This window comes from Palaemon carinicauda, chromosome 16, assembly GCF_036898095.1.
Source record: "Palaemon carinicauda isolate YSFRI2023 chromosome 16, ASM3689809v2, whole genome shotgun sequence".
Lineage (NCBI taxonomy): Eukaryota > Metazoa > Arthropoda > Malacostraca > Decapoda > Palaemonidae > Palaemon > Palaemon carinicauda.
Window position 1 is genome coordinate 124,039,814 of NC_090740.1, and position 21,706 is coordinate 124,061,519.

The window sequence follows — 21,706 nt, forward strand, 5'->3', positions numbered from 1 at the left end:
CAGAAACAACAGCGTATCCAAGTAGGTCTTGCCGGTGGCACGACAGAGGAAAAATTGAGTTCTTGTTGACAAGAAGTACCTGAGTACCTACTCGACAGATGGCGCTGTTGTTGTACACCCCCACCTGTATAGCGATCGCTGGCGTATCCCGACCTTAGATTTTTCTGTCGGGCAACAGAGTTGACAGCTACATGATCATCGGGTAAGATTAATATTGAAAATGACTAAATTTAAAAAGTGCAAAACGTAGTGAAAATAAATAAAACAAATTAGAAAAGGCAAAAAAAAAAATTTTTATGTAAAGTGTTTCATAAAGTTGTGTTAATGTTTTCTGCCGTTTGCGTTATATTCTAATATATACAGTACATGTACTTCATTTACAGGTATTAACGGCTAGGTTAGGTTAGGTATATTGAATGATTCAAATGTATTTGGCTCTATTTCATTCAGGTTTTACCTTTATTATAAAATTTGATATGGTGTATTTGAAGGGCTTGGAACGAAGTAGGCAATTTACACGTAATAAGCGACTCACTTTATGAAAAAATCATGTTACAAAAGCCACTCCGGAATTAATTAATTTCGTATCCTGAGGTATTACTGTAGAAGAAAAAAAAGGGTTTTACTCTGGTATATAGTCCCCAATTTCCCATGAAAAATTCACAAATAAATAAACTCCTTTCTGAGCAAGTCCCATAATACGTAATTTAGCCTAGTTAACCTATTCTCCTTTCCTGAGATACCAATATCAAGACTCGTCCTTATTTATCACGACTTAAACAACTGTACTGTAATTATAATACTGTAGTAATCAATCAAGTTTAGTGGTATAAAAATCTAGTAATCAAAATAATTAGAACCTGAACACTAATTAAAAGCAAACAACTCATAGTATAATGGAGATTTGTTACTAACAGTGCCTCATCTCAGTTAAATTAAGTGAATAAAGGGAAAATAAAAACAGTTACACAACATGTAAAGGTAAAGAAAAACAATTATACAACATTTAATTTTAATGGCATTCTGACGAGTTTTAGGCTAAAATACACCAACTGAACTTTCATTTTCAATTGTTATCCTTTCCAGACCAACATACTGTCTGTTACCTAATACATGTACTTGCAATATTTTTACTGGGCTACCAAAGGACTGATAGCTAACACCAGTAGCACATTCTCATACATAATTCCTTTAGTAGGGCATCAATATCCACAACCTCAGACATTGAAACTGACACCCTGCTCGTTTCGGTGTATGAAGAATCGTGCCCATTGCAGTGCACTGAATCCTTCTGGTCTTCTCAAGACTACTAGCCTTATACTTCTTACTCTTCGAGAACTTATCCATATGCACAACATATTTACAATATCTATTACAATTAGAACTCAAATGCCCTTTAGCACAGCACAACATGTAGCGATAATATGCACTTTTTCCAAAACCACTACACTGCTTCCTACTATCGCTCCAAGTCTTTTCAAAGGATTTGCAATGAACTGCACAATGTAACATTTAATCTATTAGTTGCACTGAATGTCTGCAGCACAAGTTATGAAAAGGAGTTTCTGTTAAGCTTCATAGACCTTATTCTCCTTGAGGCCTGGGCATTATGAAGCCTCGAATACAGTCATAAACAATCGTACTATATATTGATCTTAGAACACCTATGACAAGTCAAGACTACTGACAAAAGGAACATTGAATCACTTCAAGACATTTTGTACAGCAATGACATATCTGGACATTTAATTACATCCTAATGACACACCACCACTTTCCCTGAACAATAACTAACAAGAGGCCTTGTAAAGTGATGCTCATATGGGGGTATTTAAGCAAAAACTTAACTAGGCCAAGTTAAATTACTCAGGGACATCCTAAATTAACATTTTTCATTAAATGTAATATAGCTATATTTTTATGTAGCATCTGGAACATCCAGACAACATATACTTCACAAAATATAGTTTACAACAAAGTTCTCTAGGACTGGGATTCTACTATCCTAGTGGGAACAGAAATCAAAACAAGATAAATGGAAACTCCTTGCCTCCCTTGCAATTTTCTCCTTTAGCCTCACTTCCTTCCGGCCTTACGGGGGATATGACGCTGGAAGGCAGCGAGGAGAGAGGATAACCAAGGGAGGAGGGAACAATGACTATATTCTGGAAAAAAAATAACTTCACAACTGGGATAACTTTCAAAATTAATGAGAAGTTTGTAAACAAGTCATGTTGGCCTTAAAAAAAAGCCAGTGTTGAATTTCAGTGCGTGTGACTTATGACACAATGAGATCTGATACAACTGCATATTTGAATCTCTAAGTACTACTAAATTTTTTGTCATATTTACCTTGCAGTATTTTAACCGAATTTCCTCCAATATCATACATCAAAGTACATTAATATTACCTAATTTTCAATTAGAAAAAAAAAACATGAATATAATTTCTTCCATATTATATACTCATTACATACCATGGTCACTCAACGAGTAACAAATGAAAATACAGTATATACCAGCACTATAACACAAAGGACAAAAAAACTACTTATTTTGAAGTTATCAACAAGAAGAAGATTCCAATTTAGGAATAATGTTGCAAATGCAATGCTGCTTCTTGTCAATTATTACACACATGCATGTACAGAATGAACAGTATATAGATATATATACATACTAATTTGGTATTGTATTAACAAGTAAAAATGCATTGTCAAGTTTACGCACTATAACAACCAACTCCAAGTCAATTACTGTAACTTCCTTGCAAATGGAATTTGATTGCACAGGTGTATACAAAGCATAGATGCCATATCTTAGATTTTAAGATTAGGCAGTACACAATTTATATAATGTACAATGTATTAATATATACACACATATATATACTGTATATATATACTGATACATGCATGCGCATATTTCACTAAGTCAATGATCTAGTGTCAGAGCATATCCGCAAGCCCCTCACACCTACTCAAGGGGGGAGTCGTGAGGATGCAGGGGTCCTGTTAACAAATCGGATATGAACTTCAACACGCCAAAGGATACACATGTTCCAGTCATTTTGTGTTATGGTGCCTGAAATAAACCTCATTACATTCATAGAACTTCCTTCACTTAGCTTCTGGAAGATTTTGCACTTTCAAAATATCCTAATACAAAGAGAAGTGCATCGCAGCATCAAAGCGTAAGCCCTGGAGACCGCGGAAACATTTGTAAATAAACTCTTCAATAAGAATTAAATCTGAATTTGAGCACTTATTCATATGCCCTGTAAGGCATTTTGTTTGTGCTTCTATTTTGAGCATAGAAAGCTTCTACCTTGTTATTCCTCCATTATAGAAAAAAAAAGAATTGAAAACATCCATGGTACTAAAACTGAATATAGGATGTTTGTCCACAAACAGTGCTAATTGTGACAAGAATAAAGGTAACATGGAAAATGCAAGTCTACAACTTCCATGTTTCTTTGGTACATATTGAAAGATTTGGGTTGCAAACTTAATTTAAAGCTTAAGTCAATATCAAAGTATACAAACTTTTTTTTAAGTAACACTACACTTGATCAACATAGAGCTGAAACATAAGACAACATTTAGTATTTACCCACTACAAATACAAGACAAATCTTACGATTGTTACTGAAGTCTTACTCAAACATAAGGGAATGAGTGGCTTCATAATTCACGTCTTTTTGATACAATAATAACAATTAATAATAATGATAAGTTTACTTAAAAAATGTTATCTTCATATATGAATATGAAGAAAGGCAAAACAACAAATAAATAAAAAGTACTGGTTACAGCTTCTTTTTAATTAAAAATTGGCACCACAAATATAATCTTGTCTCAACATAATAAGCTTTTCCCATAAAACTAAATTATTGTGACATTTGTGTGCACATTTGTGCATATACATATACACACAGACAAATAGACTGATAGACAGATATATAGACAACCCTATAAAAGGGGTATGCTTTATTATAAATTTAAAATCTCTTCAAGTTCTGATAGAGTATAGGTGTTCATTTCAATAAATATGTAATATCTAAGTAGATTCTGTTTCTTTTTTTTTTTAACTATATCTGGATTAATTGGTTTGTATCAGTTGCATTTTGCAAAGCCATAAAAAATATTATTCCACAGAGCATTCAGTAAGAATTGGAAATATACTGTTCTCAAATTCAAAATAGATTTCAAAATTCTATTTCATCTTCTGAATCCTGTAACTACTTTTAGGCAATGCATAAGCTCTGGTATTATATAAAAGTGTGGCTCCACATCATGTACTTTTGGTATGAGCTCTTCTTTTTTTAAAGAGTATAACATACTCTTTAATTACCATATTCTTTATCCAATAAAACATCACTTGATTTGATTGTAATTTTAAAAATCTTGGGTTGTTATTTCCAGGTCAAATGGGGACAAACTTGTAGTTATCAGTCTTATGTGGCTTGTCAAATTTCTTTTTAATTTATTTTTTTTTTCAAATAACTATTAAGATAACTTATATTAAAAACCAAAAATCAGGTTTTAATCTATATAATTGACTAAACTAAAGATTGAAGTGATTTATCCAAACAAGACTATGAGGTAGTTACTTTTTATAAAATTCAAAATTTTCAGAGTAACTTTCAAGAAATAATACATGCTATTAGCATAACAAAGAAACTACACAACCAGAATTGTGACATATAAGGAGCAATACACAGCTGGCTGAAAATTGGGAAATTTATTGTCTTCAGTAGGTTAAGACCCTTTAATAAACTCATAATTCTTCCTTCCAGCAACTGACTTGCTACAGCACCGCTCAATTCATCTCTTCGAGTTTTTTTGATATTATAACAATTTCTAATCAACTTGCCAACTGCACCTTAACGAATAGGAATTAGCATAAAAAGAAATTCTTTATTTATATAACAAGTTTTTCAACTGCATTTTAAGAGGCTGCTTTCAAGTGACCATTCAAAAGTTTCTCCGATGTGGTTAATGATCACCGTGTGTAAAATATTAGGTTTGAGCAATGTCAAGTCTTTACAGGACCTACTACGTTGATGAATTTAAGCAATGACATTGTAAGACAAGAATTAAGAATTAAACCGTATCTTTGGCAAATAGAAAAATATAATGCAAGAATATCAACCAGTTGTTTATTAATGTAAATCCAAAATTGAGTGGAACTGGATGCTTGCTTTTACAGTTATTGCTTACACTCGTTAATACACGCACTACAGTAAGATCCTGTGCAATGGCCTCTTCATGCCACTGTTGAGAAGTTCTCCAGTATTATATATTGTGCGATTAAATACTATTTTTCTTTTATGCCAAACCTACTTCCTTGCAAATCCAGCCATGTTACAAGATGTAAAAATAAAGATATATTGAAAAAAGAATGTACTGTATTTATAATTGCAGTAGTTGTAAAATCCCTTCATACATCTACTTTTCATAAGGACAGCAATTACCAGGAGTGTTGGTGATGCTAGATTCTTTCCCTAAACCATCAAGCTATATACAGTATTAGTAATTAAGTTTTTATTTTCATAAACTTCCTTACCCTTTTTATAAGTAAGCATTTGTTTTTCATTTTTCTCTGGCTCAGATGAAGGTAAAAACTGTTTAACCTTTTAATCCTCTACATAAAAATCCTGTTAAACTGCATATCAAAATAGTATAGATTTCTTTTAGTGTAAAGTTGCTGTGAGAAATTAAAACCAGATAATTGAATATGTATGATGATGATTAATATATCATACAAAATTATATCACCGTGCATAATTCTGTACGTGTTAGAAATGGTCACTGAATTTTACAGCGTTTAGACTTTTAATCCCTTCCAAGTGTGGAATTTTATTGACGAGGAACAAATAGCGTAAAAGTAATTGCATAAAAGAAGCAATATCCCAACATAAATTTTCCCATTGCAAGACTAGCTCAATCTTTCTCCTGGGTTGCAAAGTATAAAAATGGTATACTGTATCTGTACAAGCACAGATATGTAAAAAGTAAGCCTTATTGAATTGTTTCCTCCTGTCTATATATCTGTCCATAGTTACATAAATATATTTCCCCTCCAAATCACTATCAAACTAATTGTCAGTTTATATAGTGATTGTGGGAGCCAGCAAAAAGAACAATAAATAGATAAAAAAATAAATAAAGCTTATAAAAGGAGCCTCTTACATAATCAAGCATTTAGTAGTCTTGACTCGGTGCTTCTTGGGGCCGTCAATTGGTGGAGAGTTACGGATGATACGGACAACCTGTAAGAAAGATCATTCAACTTAGATGAGTGCTAAAATAAATATCCAAATACAATGAAACTAAAAAGATCTTTTTTTATTAAAAGAAATCACATATAAAGATTATAAGTATTGTTTTACAAAACATACAGTATTAAATACTTATGGATATCATCTAAAGAAATAAGTAACCCACTTTATTTTGTTTGGGCCAAAGTCAAATTCAAATTTATGCCAATTTTCTAAAGCACATTTCAATGTGGCGAATTTCGTCATATCTGACTTTACGTCACTTGTGCTTTTTTCCTTTGTGGTGGCGTTGCTGCTGATGGTTCTCATTCAAATAAAAAATGCCACCACTAGCAATTTTGACTTTTCCACATGAGTGAGAGCATTCTTTTCACTTTAACAGTAGCTTATTTTTTAAATAAGTAACTTGTTCCTTTCCTATGTCTTTTGTTAATCTTAGGTCGAGAATAGTGCTCTTCATTTCAAGTGTACTGAAGCTAAGATGGAAAATGAGTTGAATATCATAGAGGGATGTATTAAAAAGGCTAAAGGGTTCTTTATTACCTGTCAAAGTACTGAAAACTCACAAAGAAACAGTAAAAAGCATTGAATGCAGAAACTTTGTTGCTAATATTGAACATAAAGAATTCTGTACTGTATTATATTTGTAACACACTCACTTTACTTTCTAAAAACGGATTTTGAGCATAGCGAAAAATCTATTTTTGGGTGAGATAGCCATGTCGTCCTGATGGAAGGTTCCTGTAAGTAGCTTTCTAAGGGATATTTGCTACAGTGATATTCCCAGAGAATTTACCTTTAGGTCTCCAGAATTATAACTCCTGGCGAGAATATCCTTAAAATTTCTCTTAAGGATATTGCATAAATCAGGGGACGAATATCTTGATACCACACATAGCAATCTTCACCCCGAATAGCGTTTTCGCTTCGAGGGGGAAAGTGGCAAAAATAGAAGGGGAGTCGTTATCAAGGTACCCTTCCTCCCATACTACTATTGAGTATCTAGATGGCGTGTTATTCCTTGTAGCATTGAGCATGGTGCTTCAGATATAGTAATTTTGGGAGGGATCCTGCCAAGGCCTTTTCTGTAGAAAAGGAGGGCCAGTCCATCAAGACAACATGGCTATCTCACCCAAAAATAGATTTTTCGCTTCGCTCGAAATCCATTTTTTGGGCTCAAGCTTATGGAAGCTTATCAGAGAAGTATTAGAAAGTACTGTATCTGTGGATTTTTAAAGTGCCTTGACCTTGGGACAATTTTTCCTATGGTCATCCAGACCATCGAGACATATGACGTTACCGTTATACGTCATTACTGTACTGCTAAACATAAACCATGTTAGTGCTTCCTGCCCCCTGCAGGGAAAAGTCATACTAGACGTAGGAAAGGAGTCTTAAGGTTTGCATATAATGTATGAACAAACATAGCATCAACTAAATACAGGTCTCACTGTTTGTATAACGTATTGGAACAAACATTATTAGATAATGTTTGCATCACATATAAGAACAAGGGTATTAGATATACATATTGTTCATAAGTAAATATATGCAGTTTTATTATGGGTAAGAAAACTCTAATATATTTTATTAAAAATCAATTGTATGGCGAAATAAGACGTAAATACATATTGATAATATTTATTGGCAATAAATGACCAACATAAAGTAACAGGTACAGTAAAACATAAATGTTAATATATGTAATAAGAAACATATCAATCAATCATAACACAGAAAATTTTTGTTTTCACCTGAAAGGGAAAGCTTTATTAATGCCACCATAAATTTGAAAATTTGATAAATTTTCTAATATGAATTTCTGTGATGTTGAATGTCTATTCACACTGTGTAAGTACACACGGCACAAGTGTTATCTATATGTTTCTTCACCTCAAATAATTAGAACGGTCCTTGGTGTCACCATGGTGACACTCACTTAAAAAGTATTACACTGAGAGGTGTGAACACCTTCACGTGTATAACTGATGGTCCCAATCAACTCACTGTTCATCGCAGCACTAGACGACAGGTTTTAGTACACTAACTGCCGCCACCACGTAACGCTTGAGTTCATGCAATTAATTCGCATAATGTTTGTAGAACACTCTGGATGACTTCCATCCAGTGTATGAGCGAAGACGCTCAAAGTCCATATACTAAAAAAAGTTCAGTGAAGAAGTGATTTTCCTTGGATCATGACGTGTGGGTGTACTGTCAGGATCCGCTCTGGGAATAAAATAGGTGATTTTCGCCCTAAGTTGTTTTAGGTATAGGTTTGATCCTGAAGTTTCTCCTTTAAAGAGCTGTCCTCCCCTGAAGTCTGAAGTTCTTCGAAGATAGACCTTTAGACACTCCACTGGATACAGCGAGACATCTTCCTTCAGAGGGCAGATTCTCCAGGGACTCCATCTATTGGTGGGTAGCTCGTTCTTAGCGAGACATGTTGGATCAGGAAAAAGATTCAGTTCTCCCACTTCTGTGAACTGAATATGGCCTTCATCTCTGGATAGGGCCACTATTTCACTAACTCTGGCCCCCGAGGCTATAGCAAACAGGAAAATTACTTTTTGAGTCAAGTCTTTCAGAGAGCAATCCTCATTATTCAATGTTGAAGCATAGTGTGGGCCCTTGTCCAAGGACCATGAAATGGGCTTCGGAGGAGCTGCAGGCCTAAGTCTAGCACATGCCTTAGGGATCTTGTTAAAGATTTCGTTTGACAAGTCTACTTGGAAGACGTATAGTAGAGGTCTAGTCAGAGCTGACTTACACGTAGTTCTCGTGTTGGCTGCCAGACCTTGATTATGAAGGTGGATAAAGAAGGACAGACAGAAGACCATTGAGATTTCTTTTGGTCCTTTTGCTTTGACAAAAGCAACCCACTTTTTCCAAGATGATTCATATTGTCTTCTGGTTGACTTAGACTTATATTCTTCTAAGAAGTCTATACTGCCTTTCGAGATCCCAAATGTTTTCTCTACTGCTAAGGAGAGAAAATCATGAGATGAAGGCTTTGGGTTCTCTGTGATGAAGCGATGACAGTCGACTTCTGGACCTGTTGAGACAGTGCTGGGTCTGGCAGAGGGACCAGCCTCAGCTTCAGTTCCAATACTAGAGGGAACCAGTTGCTCTTTGGCCACTTGGGAGCCACTAGAGCTGCCGTTCCCCGAAAGGATCTCAGTTTATCGAGGACCTTCATCAAGAGATTGGTCGGAGGGAACAGGTAGATCCGGTTCCATCTGTTCCAGTCGACGGACATGGCGTCCGTTGCTCCCGCTAGAGGGTCCTCGTATGGGGCCACATAACGAGGTAGCTTCTTCTTGTCACTCGTCGCGAAGAGGTCGATCTGCAGTTCCGGTACTTGACGTACGATGAAGGAGAATGAGTCTGCGTCTAGGGACCATTCTGACTCTATCGGCGTGAGCCTGGATAGAGCTTCTGCCGTCACGTTGCGGCACCCTTGAAGGTGAACTGCTGACAAATGCCATCTCTTCTTTTCCGCTAGGCGAAAGATGGACAAAATCACTTTGTTGATTTGGGGCGATCTCAAGCCTTGACGACTCAGACATCTCATTATCACCTGGCTGTCCAGGACCAGTCTTATATGGGCTGATTTGCAAGGGGAGAGTTTCTTCAACGTCAGAAAGACTGCCATGGCCTCCAAAATGTTGATGTGGAAGGTCTTGAATAGAGAAGACTAAGTCCCTTGGACTTTCCGTTGATGGGAGTGACCTCCCCATCCTTCCTTCGAGGCATCCGTATGGATGGTGACTGAAGGTGGAGGTGGTTGCAAGAGCACGGTCCTCCTTAGGTTCTTGGCTTTCGACCATGGCTTGAGAAATGATCGTAGGAGGGTTGGTATCGGTCTTCTTAGATCTCTTCGAATGTTTGATGCGTATCTTCTCCAGACTCCTGACGCATCTTTTAGCTGTGCTCTTTGCACTGGGTCTGTCACTGATGCTAACTGGAGGGAGCCCAGTACTCTTTCCTGTTGGCGTCTTGAGATCCTGTCGGATTTCAGTAGTCTCTTGACAGATCCTGCTATCTCTCTCCTCTTCCCTGGGGGAATGGAGAGACGGTGTGACTTCAAGTTCCAAAGGATTCCCAGCCATTGAAACTCTTGAGCTGGAGTTAGTCGAGACTTCTTGACGTTGATCTTGAATCCCGGATGTTCCATGAACTGGATCACTTTCTTGGATGCTTGCATACACTCCGTCCTAGATGCTGCCCACACCAGCCAGTCGTCCAGGTACACTACTACCTGGACACCTTCTAGGCGTAGTTGTTGAACGACTGCGTCTGCAAGTTTTGTGAAAATCCTTGGGGCTATGTTTAGTCCAAAGGGCATGGCTCTGAAGACGTACTTCTTCTTCTGTAGCCTGAATCCTAGGTAGGAGGAGAGGGGCGGTTGACTGGAATATGCCAGTAGGCATCTGCCAGGTCTATCGAGACTGTGTACGCCCCTTTTGGTAACAAGGGCCTTATGTGTTGAAGGGTTAACATCCTGAACTTGTTGTGTTCTATGAACTTGTTGAGTGGCGACAAGTCCAGAATGACTGAGTTTGTCTGAGTCCTTCTCAGAAACAAAGAACAGCCTTCCTTGGAATTTGATGGCCTTTGCTCTTCTTATCGCCCGCTTGCTCAAAAGTTCTCGGGTGTATTTTTCCAGTACGGGGATGGAGTGTTGGAAGAATTGAGGAAATGGTGGTGGAGCCCAAGGATCGAAGGTCCAACGATCCTGAAATTGTTGGAGTCTCCCTCCTACCTGAAGCAACTCATTGCTTCTGATTACCGGAGGATTTACCTCCTTGACCGCGTCCTATCTTACCACCTTTACCTCTTGGGGGTATCTAGAGGAGCCCCGTTTAGACCCTCTACCCTTGGGACGAAAGGTAGTGGTCTGCCTCTCAAACGCAGGGTTGAACGCTGGTGACTGAGCAACCACCTGCTGAGGCACCATCTGATAGGTTGTTGGGGGTTGAGCCACCATCTGGGGCATGGCGCTCATGGCAACTGTGGGATGTTGTTGTTGTTGCTGTCTGGCAGGGCGAGAGGGCAGCCTAGGTCTTTTCGTCTTCCTCTTAGGCTGGGGACCCTCATCCGGGGAAGACTTTCTCTGCGCTGACATGCCCCACTTCTGGAGAAGGTTTCTATTCTCCGTGGCGGCCTTGTCTACAACTTCCTTGACCACTTCACTCAGGAAGAGGTCCTTACCCCAGATATTGGAAGCTATCAGCTTCCTGGGCTCGTGCTTTACTGATGCGGAAGCAAACACGAACACCCTACATGCTCTTCTGGCTTTGACAAAGCCATACAGGTCCTTGACCACAGTAGCCAAATGCATTTTGGCCATGACCATGTTCATATCTGGGGTTTTACTATTGCTTGCCGTCATCTATAGACAGTTCTGCAGAGAGAGAGATGCGGCCAGTCTTTCTTTTGTCTCTTACTACCTATGTAAGAGAAAGTCAGACAGCTTAGGGAGATTTTCACTGAACTGACGTCCAGCGATATCTGCCTCCAACTTCCCAACTGAAAAGGTAAGTTGGACTTCCTTCCAGTCCTTATCTTCCATGGGCAGGGCTAGAGATAATGGTCTACACTCGTTGAGTGTAGGGCAAGGTTTGCCTGCCTCTATTACCTTCATTACGGCTTTAAAACTTTTCAATGTAAAGGGAAAGGCTAACGAAGCTGGAGCAAGAAAGGTGGGATGCTTCTTGCTAAGGCCTGACACCTTAGAGTTAGTGTAGCCCGTCTGCTTCAGGCTACTTGACAAAAGAGCCTGAACCTTCTCATGGTCAAGTACTATGACCTCTCTGGGTTCCGTCTCCTCCTTCGATGTTGGTTCCAGCCTCAGACGGACGAAGCAGTCTGGGTAGGCTTGAAAACTAGGCCAGAAGTCTACATCTTCGATGGGGACGGTCCCCAACTTCTCTGAAATGAAAATCTTGCCATTGGTAATAGGCATGTATTCTGCATACCTCCAGGGATTAACGTCAGAGCAAGGTGGGAGATGTTGAACCCTGAGTCTCTTGTGAGACCCACGGAACGCGAGTTGGGCGATTCTTCTCTCCATTTTCGCCTTCTTCTCTCCATTTTCGCCTTCCTTTCTTCACCTTGTTTATGAAGACTTTCCATAAACACCGTGAGATTGGCCAGTGCCTGTTTCACGTCATCCGATGGAGGGGCAGAAGATGTTTAAGGTAATGGCTCACTAGCCGGGACTGACGGAAGGGACTCCGATTCGAACTCATCATCTTCTTCTTCTTCAGGAGTCAAGGTGGACTCCTCCTCGAGACCTTCCGCTAGAAGGCCCCTCTCGGTGTCCTCAGACACCTCTGACATCCTCTCTTCTTGGTGGATGTCCATGCCTTGCATAGCGTCGGAGACGTCCGTATCTACGGCAATCTGGACGCAAGGGATCTCAGGTCGTGGCTGGGTTATCACAGTTTCCATACCCGCTTTTGGGAACAGCAAGGAGCGCATCCGTTCGCTCGGAAGGTACGGTCCCGTGACGTTCTTCTGAAAACCAAGAACCCACCTGCGCAGCTTTTCTCGTGCTGCATCCCTTGACTCAAGGCCTTGCAAATCTTGCAATCCTGGGGGTCCCAGTACTGGAGAGGTCCCTTGGAAGTGGTGCAGGAGGTCAGTAGTCTTCTGACGTTGCAGAAGACTACTTGGCACTTCAGTTGGTCCTCCTGTAAAGAGAGGAAAATTAAATGAGTATGCGGTAGTTTATCTCACCTGATAAACAACTGTATAAAATATTATTATTAATATTTTAACATTATAGCTTACGATAGACAAGCTAGAAAGGAACTAGGAAAGACACATACTTGTGTTTCCAGTCCAGCCAATTGCTGTGACCTCCCCCAAAATTAAAGCCTAGAGTTTTCCTATTCAGGAAACCCAAGGGAAGGGTTCAAACCCCTAGAGGTAGATAAGTGTAACTTAACACTGACCATTCCCAAGGTTTTAATAATGTGGGATAAATAGTAACTGATCATCTATCAGTTTGTTGAAAGAAATCTTTTCATTCAATATATGACTGGTCTCAACAATAGACTGTGCAAGGACACACGGGGTATGTTGGAAAATAACTATATAATATATACTATAGTTTTCTGTCTGCAGTATGATCTATACTACAAATATACTGGCTACTGTATAATCATATACTGTAGTTTAGCCGGCATGTTGCCGGTTAGGCTAGCACCTGGCGGCACGATCCAGCCAGCGTCTCGCCGGCTGGGGTAGTACCTGGCGGCACCGGCCCAGTCGGCATGTTGTCGGCTGGGTTAGTACCTGACGGCACCGGCCCAGCCGGTTAGTACCTGGCGGCACTAGCTGAGAGAGAGAGAGAGAGAGAGAAAGCATGGAGTGAAGGGTTACCTTATATAATATGTTTATAATAAATAAGGGTGTAATTATATAATCTTACTGCCTTCCTCCAGAATGAGGATTCAAATGGAAGGGGAGAATGTATCATTCAGGCCTCCATCCAACCACAAAACCGTTGCCGGTCACTGCCAGTCCCGGGTATGTGGATGGCAGTCCAAGAGAGGACTGAAGAACACTCTACAGAATAGGGGTCTCCCACCGGCAGCCGCCACCGCCGGCACAGTTTTCCCGGATTCTTGTGTCCATAAGGGAAGATTGAGCGACTGAACAGCTGCTATGTAGGAGCCCCGCCCGGCCCCACAACTCGCCGGCAAGTGAGATTGTACGACGACAGCCAATGGGTTGCGATGGCTAGGCCATCGCTAAAGAACAGAGGGGGCAGGGAAAAAGGGTCTTGTATAAAGTGTGGAAGAAGGCGGCAGGGTTGCCACCCCTACCACACAAGGAAGAAACTCTGTTTCAATATCGGCGCCATCCTAGGCGGCAGAAGAATATCTATTCCTCAGCCTAGGGTCTGCCGAAATGGTGTTAAGAGGCGGCAAGATTGCCGCTGTCTCTCAACAGGGAAGAAACATCGTTTCAGTGTCGGCTTCATCCTAGGCAGCAGAAGAATGTCTATTCTTCAGCCTAGGGTCTGCCAACACAGGACTAGTCTTCTAGACTGCAGGGGAGAAGGTGGCGGCATCATACAACCACTTCAAGTGTGGCCTAGGGAGGCATAGCCTCCTATGCCGGCAGCAGAAGCCAGCAGGGGAGTGACTTCTCACCCTGCTGCTCTGCCGTCAGCAAAGACTGAATACTCAGAGGTTCTGTCAAGAAACCCAAAGCCGGCTACCCGCTGGCAAGGGTAAGAGACAGAAAACCCTAGCCTAGTTAAGCCAGAGTGTCTACTCTATGGCAGGACCAAATTAGGGTTGTCGCCTGGGCGGTATTCAGAGGGAGAAGAGATTACCCCTAGATCTCCACTGGAGATGAGTATCGAATTATATAATAATTCTAGGAGATATCTATCTCCTTATGAATTGATAAAACAATACACGAGGGTAAACCGGGAACATGTATGAAAGTATATTAAAGCGCATAGGCTAGCTAGCCTAGCGCAGGGTGAGACTCCGGTTACCTATAGTACCAAAACTCTAACGTATACGATCGATAGGAAGAGGAAATGTATGCAATGTTATGTATAAATCTTTAGAAGTATAATGTGCCTAAATAGCTTATATTTTATTAGTGCTATTACCACTAGGAAACTAGACTTAAATCATGCATGATAGTAAACTGAAGCGCGTAGGCAAGGAAGCCTAGCGCAGGCGAGGTTCAGTTACCTAAATCGCCGAAACTCTAAAGAATACAATCGACATAATATATATCACCCTAGTATTACTTTAATTGAATAGCCTCAAAATATAAATGCTATTACAACCGGGAATGTCGTTCGACTAACTAAATAACACATGCGTTATGAACGACAGCGCCCATGGTACCTCCGGTGACCGGCTAAGCTCCAAACACTTAAAATTACTCTAATTTCACTGTGAAGCAGGAGCTAAAAATTATACACTGTAAAGAATAAATACTCAACTTTCCAGAGGCAGAAGAGGCTGGAGATTGCATTGTAAAATCCGTAATATCGAGCACAAACGTTAGAGCGACAAGGAAAACACCATGCGAAACCGCCACGAATATAGGAATAACGCACCATCTAGATACTGAATAGTAGTACGGGAGGAAGGAAACCTTGATAACGGTTCCCCTTCTATTTTTGCCACTTTCCCCCTCGAAGCAAAAACGCTATTCGGGGTGAAGATTGCTGTGTGCCGTATCAAGATTTACATCCCCTGATTTATGCGATATCCTTAAGAGAAATTTTAAGGATATTCGCTCAGGAGTTAGAATTCTGGAGACCTAAAGGTAAATTCTCTGGGAATATCACTGTAGCAAATATCCCTTAGAAAGATACTTATAGGAACCTTCCATCAGGACGACATGGCTTGAGCCCAAAAATTCATTTTAAACTCTCACAAAAAACAGAAAATTAAGTTAAGATCTAACTCCAATCCTAATTATGTAACCATCGTAAGAGAGAACTTATTTTGAGATACCCTCAACAAATAATACTGTTTTCAATGTAAAAACAAGATAATAATAACTGAGTACAGTACAGTAGACATTCCTGTTTAAAAACTGTTGCACAATAAAGATTCTGAGGGGAGAAATGAAAAACTCATATCCCCAAGTGGAGAAGAAACTTTTAAAATAAAAAAAAATGGAGTATGCTTCAAATGTATAGTAATATACAGTACAGTTCAAGCCTGTATCATAGATACTAGGCCTCTTCAGGCTGCTTTGAGGTCAGACACCTACTGTATGTAATGAAAAGCAAGATTGTAGCCTTAACATCCAATTACATAACCTAGCAACCAGTACAAGTTTCAGAGTAGGAAATGGTAGCTGGGTAAGGAAAATGTGTATATCTCCATCAATAAAGATACAGTACAGTATTATACTGTATATGCACATAAAAAAAGACATTGAAATAACTCCTCTGTTAATCTATATACTCTCAGTATCCTACAGTATTCTCAAGTCTGTCAGTCTAAATAGGAACTTCTCTGTACCCCTGACAAAGCAGACCATAACAAACAGATTCATGAAGTAACAATCTTAACTGCAGCCTCTACAACTAAGAGGATCAAGAGGCTTGGAAGCCTTAGGCAATTGTATCTTGCTTAAACAATATAAGGATTTATACCTTGATACATATTCAATAAAATTAGGCAATAAGTGGATCTCCAAAAAAGATTCACACATGGTTCTGAAGATGTATGCTCCTCCCAACAAACCAGCATAAAACATTCTTTGTCTCAGCTTAAACACTAAAATCAGAGGAAAAATAAAAAGGACATTTGAGTACCAAGCATGTCTGAATAAAACTGATAACCAAGAGTTGCAGACATCTAACCGAGCCCCCTCATACGCTTACCAACAGGGGCCAATTAGCAAGACAGAGGGTGAAATGACACAGTGTACAATTTATTCTTTATTTTCATCTAATGCTCCAAATTTAACAGGCAAGATTCACGAGCATAATACAAGTTTGTTACGTTACTTGTGTCATTAGGCTATTTGTAAGCTAACTGGGTTAAGAACTTTGATATTAAAAAACATGTAATTTTAGGTGGACTAAGTAGAATTTCTATACTGTAAATAGCGCAGGGACAGATGCGCTTGATGCTCGTTCAACTGACTAATACTGTACCTTGTTTTGAATCTAGTTTCAATAATATCACATAATACTGAATCGCCTATACCGTTTACAAAAAGCATTTATGACTTCTTCATGAGCTAACACTCTTATATTGCATAACAAAAACAGTAACAGATCTAAAGACATTACCTCATGGAAGGCTGAATCAACATTCAATGGGGGATCCTTGGCACTGGTCTCGATATACGAAAGATTCAGTTTGTGGGCGAGTTCTCGTCCCATCTCCTCAGACACTTTCCTCAAATGTACAAGGTCTACCTTATTGGCCACTAACAGCATAGGGTATGACTCCCTGGAAATAAAGAGAAATATGTCATGTAAGGTTATGAGTTTCATAATCAAAATGATTTAGGGTTATGACTGCTCATTCTACTTTATGTCAGCAAACCAAGATTACATATTTTCCATATGAACCTTCAAAGATACAAACCTGGGTGCTACTATAACGTGATTCCTACCCTCATTTTCTGTTCTTACCTCAATATGGGGATTTAAATCTACTATAGGGTGATTCCTACCAAGCAAACAACCAAATAATGTAATACTCCCCTTCCAAGGTGTTATTGCAAGAATAACACCTCAATTAAGCGTTACAAAACCAACTAAACAAGCGAACAGTGTAAACAAATCGACCATTTTACCTAACCTAACTAACCTAAAGTGCGTTTTATGGATTTTTCAGCATGTTTTATAGAATAGAATAGCTTAAAATAGTGTCAAGAAGTATGTTTTAGCTATCCTCCTTTGGTAGGAATCATCTCACACCCGAAAAATAAGGTAGGATTCACACTATAGTAGAATCCTGAAATCGACCATTTTACCTAACCTAACCTAAAGTGCGTTTTAAGGATTTTTCAGCATGTTTTATAGAATACAATAGATTAAAATAGTGTCAAGAAGTATGTTTTAGCTATCCTCCTTTGGTAAGAATCATCTCACACCCGAAAAATAAGGTAGGATTCACACTATAGTAGAATCCTGAAATCGACCATTTTACCTAACCTAACCTAAAGTGCGTTTTATGGATTTTTCAGCATGTTTTATAGAATACAATAGATTAAAATAGTGTCAAGAAGTATGTTTTAGCTATACTCCTTTGGTAGGAATCACCTCACACCCGAAAAATAAGGTAGGAATCACACTATAGTAGAATCCTGATGGTAGGAATCACACTATAGTAGCACCCAAATCTGTGAACAATAAATTGTAAATTATCCCATAAAATGCAAAATCAAATCTAACTACTCCCCTTTATAAGAATGAGATGTGTTCCGAGTTTGGGCTCTTCAAGTTGGAAAGTTTTCAAGCCCAATAGTATCAACTAGGATTAACTTGGGCATCCATCTCATATCCCCCAACTCTTCATTATTCTCAGTCAGTTGAACTTACTAGCAATAGTGAGCTAGCTTACATATGTATCAAGAATTCTAATAACTTTCCAAATAATAAAATGCATTTAAAAGAAGTTGAAAGCATTTTTTAATCATTGCTCACACATGTATCTTTGAAATTTTTTCAGTAATCCTACATTAGAATAAAACGAGTTCCAAGTGTTGGTTATTAGGCGAAGAGTTCTGTAGTCCAACTTAATTAACCTTACAATTATCCAGCTTAAAATTCCTTAACCCCCCCCCACAACATAAACTTAACATTGCATAGTAAAAAAAAAAATAAAAACTAATTAATCAATTTGTATATACTGTATGCTACAACTAACTTTTGAAGGGGAATCTAGATCCCTTTCTGGACCTTCTGTAAATGCTAAGCAAAACAATGCTTACCCAGAAAATATCAAGCTTTCGTAGAAGTAGGAGAAACCCTTATAAAGGCTACAACAGCACTATTACTGATATAAATTTACCATATGGAAAAATTATCCACAAAATTATGCAGTCTCGTGAACAGTAATTCCCATTTGTATTCATTAAGAGCTTTTATTTTATTTCGCTAGAAGTTTTACCAATAGTTAATTTTTGGTCATAATAAAATCTAAGTTCACAAAATATTTATCACTGTATTGAACTTGCAATAGGAATTTTATTAAAAATATAAATAATGGAAACCAATGCTACCGGTATATAGAAGCTGTTAGGACCTCTGCCAATATTGGCTTAACAGGATGATGGCCATAGAACCTAGAAAATCGGCATATCATCAGTCACATTAAGAGTGGTAAGACACCAACCCATCGTCCTTATTGCCTGGAGGATGGAGGAATTGTTTTTTGGGCAAATATAATATGCAAGAAAGGTGCTCCATTGTGCAACTCACCAGCATCAGACATTCAATGGCATTTAATGGGTGTAGCTGCTGCATCTCCTTGAGATAGGAACAAGAAAAAGGAGTTATCAAGAGTTATGCCGAATGTGCTACCTTAGATGAGATGCATACTTTCCATGAGGGAGCTGAGAGTGTTAATAAATTACCAATCAGCCACCTCAGAGCCCAAGGGTATGAGGGCAACATCCGTAAGGTACAAAGAGGTAAAATTTGTCCAACACTTTCAGACCCAACTTCAGCTCTTAGTATGCCAACAGGTAAACACAAAGCCTACTGACACAGCTAAGCTTGTGAGTCTTATTTAATATGGCCGTGGTATCCACTGACAAATCTTGAATCTGCCAGCAAATAGCCTTATCAAACCAGAGGGAACAGTGTCTGGACACTTCCTTCTTGTTCCTGCTTGGGCTAATGAGAGGAGTGTGACATTCTTGCTCATCATGTTTAGGCCTCATCAAGCAATAATGTAGTTTCCTTACATGACAAAAGGCAATTTCATTTAAACTTAAAAGTAGAAATAGGATAAAAAAAGGTCCTAACCTGGTGTTCCAGATTGATTGGTACTGGGTCTTTGTTGCACAGTCTGTGAAAAGATGAAGGCGACAGATCCCCAATCCTTCAAAATTTTGACAAAAGAATGAGTCTGAAACTCTCCTACCCGCCTGATGATGTAAAGAAGAGAGACTGTCTTGAGGGAAAGATCCCTGAGATGCCCTACTCGGGTAGCAGTAGGTGCATTGTCTAGAGGATGAGGACCACCTCACCTGGGACAGAACTACTCGAAGCTCCTTTCAGGCATGGTTCAATCCCCCAAGGAGGGATCCACATAATACTGAGGAGTTTCTTTTCCAATTCTCTTGTCAAAGAAGAGAAAGATATGATACCCTCTTCGGGTTAGCAGTGAGCATGTGCACAAGTGCCCGGAGGATAAGGATTGCCCCCAGGTTAGGCAAGACTGCTCGATGCTTCCTTTAAGCATGGATCATTTTCCTGAAAAGAAGAATCCAAACACTTCAATGGGCTTTTCTGAAGAAGCAGGCGAAGAAGTGCTCTGACCAGACAGTCACTCTCTATGACCCCCATCATGTCTTTCTTTCTCATGACACATTTGATAGCTAGCAAAATGGGACACCACTTGACATGGGGCCACTCCCATAGTGTCAAAGGAGAGACCAGGGAAGTGGGCAAATACATTTCACTCTACCTGCACTGTGTGAGTACTCAATCCTGGAGGAACCATTACAGGATTATCTGCCATACCAGGATTGCAATCTAGCTGCATGAGTTCTGGGGAAAAAGTCACTGGGTGAGATTTGTAACTCCCTCCTGAAGGAGGGTGACTGCTTCAAGAGCAGCATATACCATATCTTACCTGGGCAAAGGTGTTGGTGACTGGTGCTTGTGGGGGCATTCATCTGCAACCGGCATCAGAGCGATAGCTGTCACACCAAGCTCACACGCTGCTTGGAGGACCTCGAAGGAATCGGTCAGTGGATGAGCTACATTACTCCCTCCTGATACATGAGAGCAGCTTTTAAGGGCAAGGGTGCTCTTATTCATGGCAGGAATAAGGAAGGGGTGTGAAGTATCTCTTTTGCCTGGCCTACAGAATCAGTGTTGGGTTCTGGCTGAGACTGTTTACTTCCATATCATTCAAGAAGATTATCATATTAGGCTGACAACCATTTGACCAGCCCTGAAGGTACTGATTGAAGGAAGATAGGCGATACTCTGTCCAGAAGAGGGAGAATAGCTTCCTAAGGGCCAAAGTGTTCCTCCTATGTTACAACTGGAATGATAAAGGCAGAAGCAATGTTCTCAATCACCTGTACAACTGATCCCCTGACAGAACCTTAAGGAACTGTCAACATGTGAGATCTGTCATTCACTCCCAAAGGAGAAGTGAGCAAGCTAGAATTTTCAAGAAAATTGTGAAAAGTCATCTGTGTGACTACTACTGCTACTCTTTTCTTAGAAAAAAAAGTATTTAGAGGGGGGAGGAGGAGATAGTTGAGGTGGAAGAGAGAGGAAACTCATTCTTCTCCCCTTGCCAACAGTTCTTCTTTGCTACCTTGATTTGTTTGGCAGTTATTACTTATCAAGAACAGCTGCATGTATGAGCTCAAGAAAAACAGCCAAACAGCATTCCATAGTATTCATCCATTGTTGGGTGTAAAATCAGACTGCTCTCAATCACGATGCTCAGATCATTATAAAAGCAAGTAGTCTCAATCTCATCCTGGAAAGACACTGAAGAGGTCATTCTAAGTGGCCCAAGCACAAACACTTAGGTGGACACTTGTGTGAACACCTGAGGAATGAAAGAGAAACTTTTGGAATGACTGAAAGCCTGCTTGCACTACAAATCCATTTTCACCAAATTTTGTCTTGCTCCAGAGGCTGAATATAGAACAAAAGTTCCAACTGAACATAGTCCGCCAAGTACTGATTGACCGAAAGGAGCATGGACTCCT

At 39.4% G+C, this 21,706-nt stretch overlaps 1 protein-coding gene across 1 annotated transcript in view; it reads right to left on the reverse strand.

Moving 5' to 3' along the window:
* Nucleotides 1-995: 995 nt before the first annotated feature.
* The window catches only part of LOC137655849 (ras-related protein M-Ras-like), an 87,681-nt gene continuing 66,970 nt past the window's right edge, over nucleotides 996-21,706 (reverse strand). Inside the window, exons 5-6 of the mRNA XM_068390028.1 lie at nucleotides 17,082-17,244; nucleotides 996-6,274 (exon numbers count right to left, since the gene is read on the reverse strand). Coding sequence (XP_068246129.1) covers nucleotides 6,191-6,274; nucleotides 17,082-17,244 — 247 coding nt within the window. The 3' untranslated portion in view covers nucleotides 996-6,190. The remainder of the gene's footprint in view (nucleotides 6,275-17,081; nucleotides 17,245-21,706) is intronic.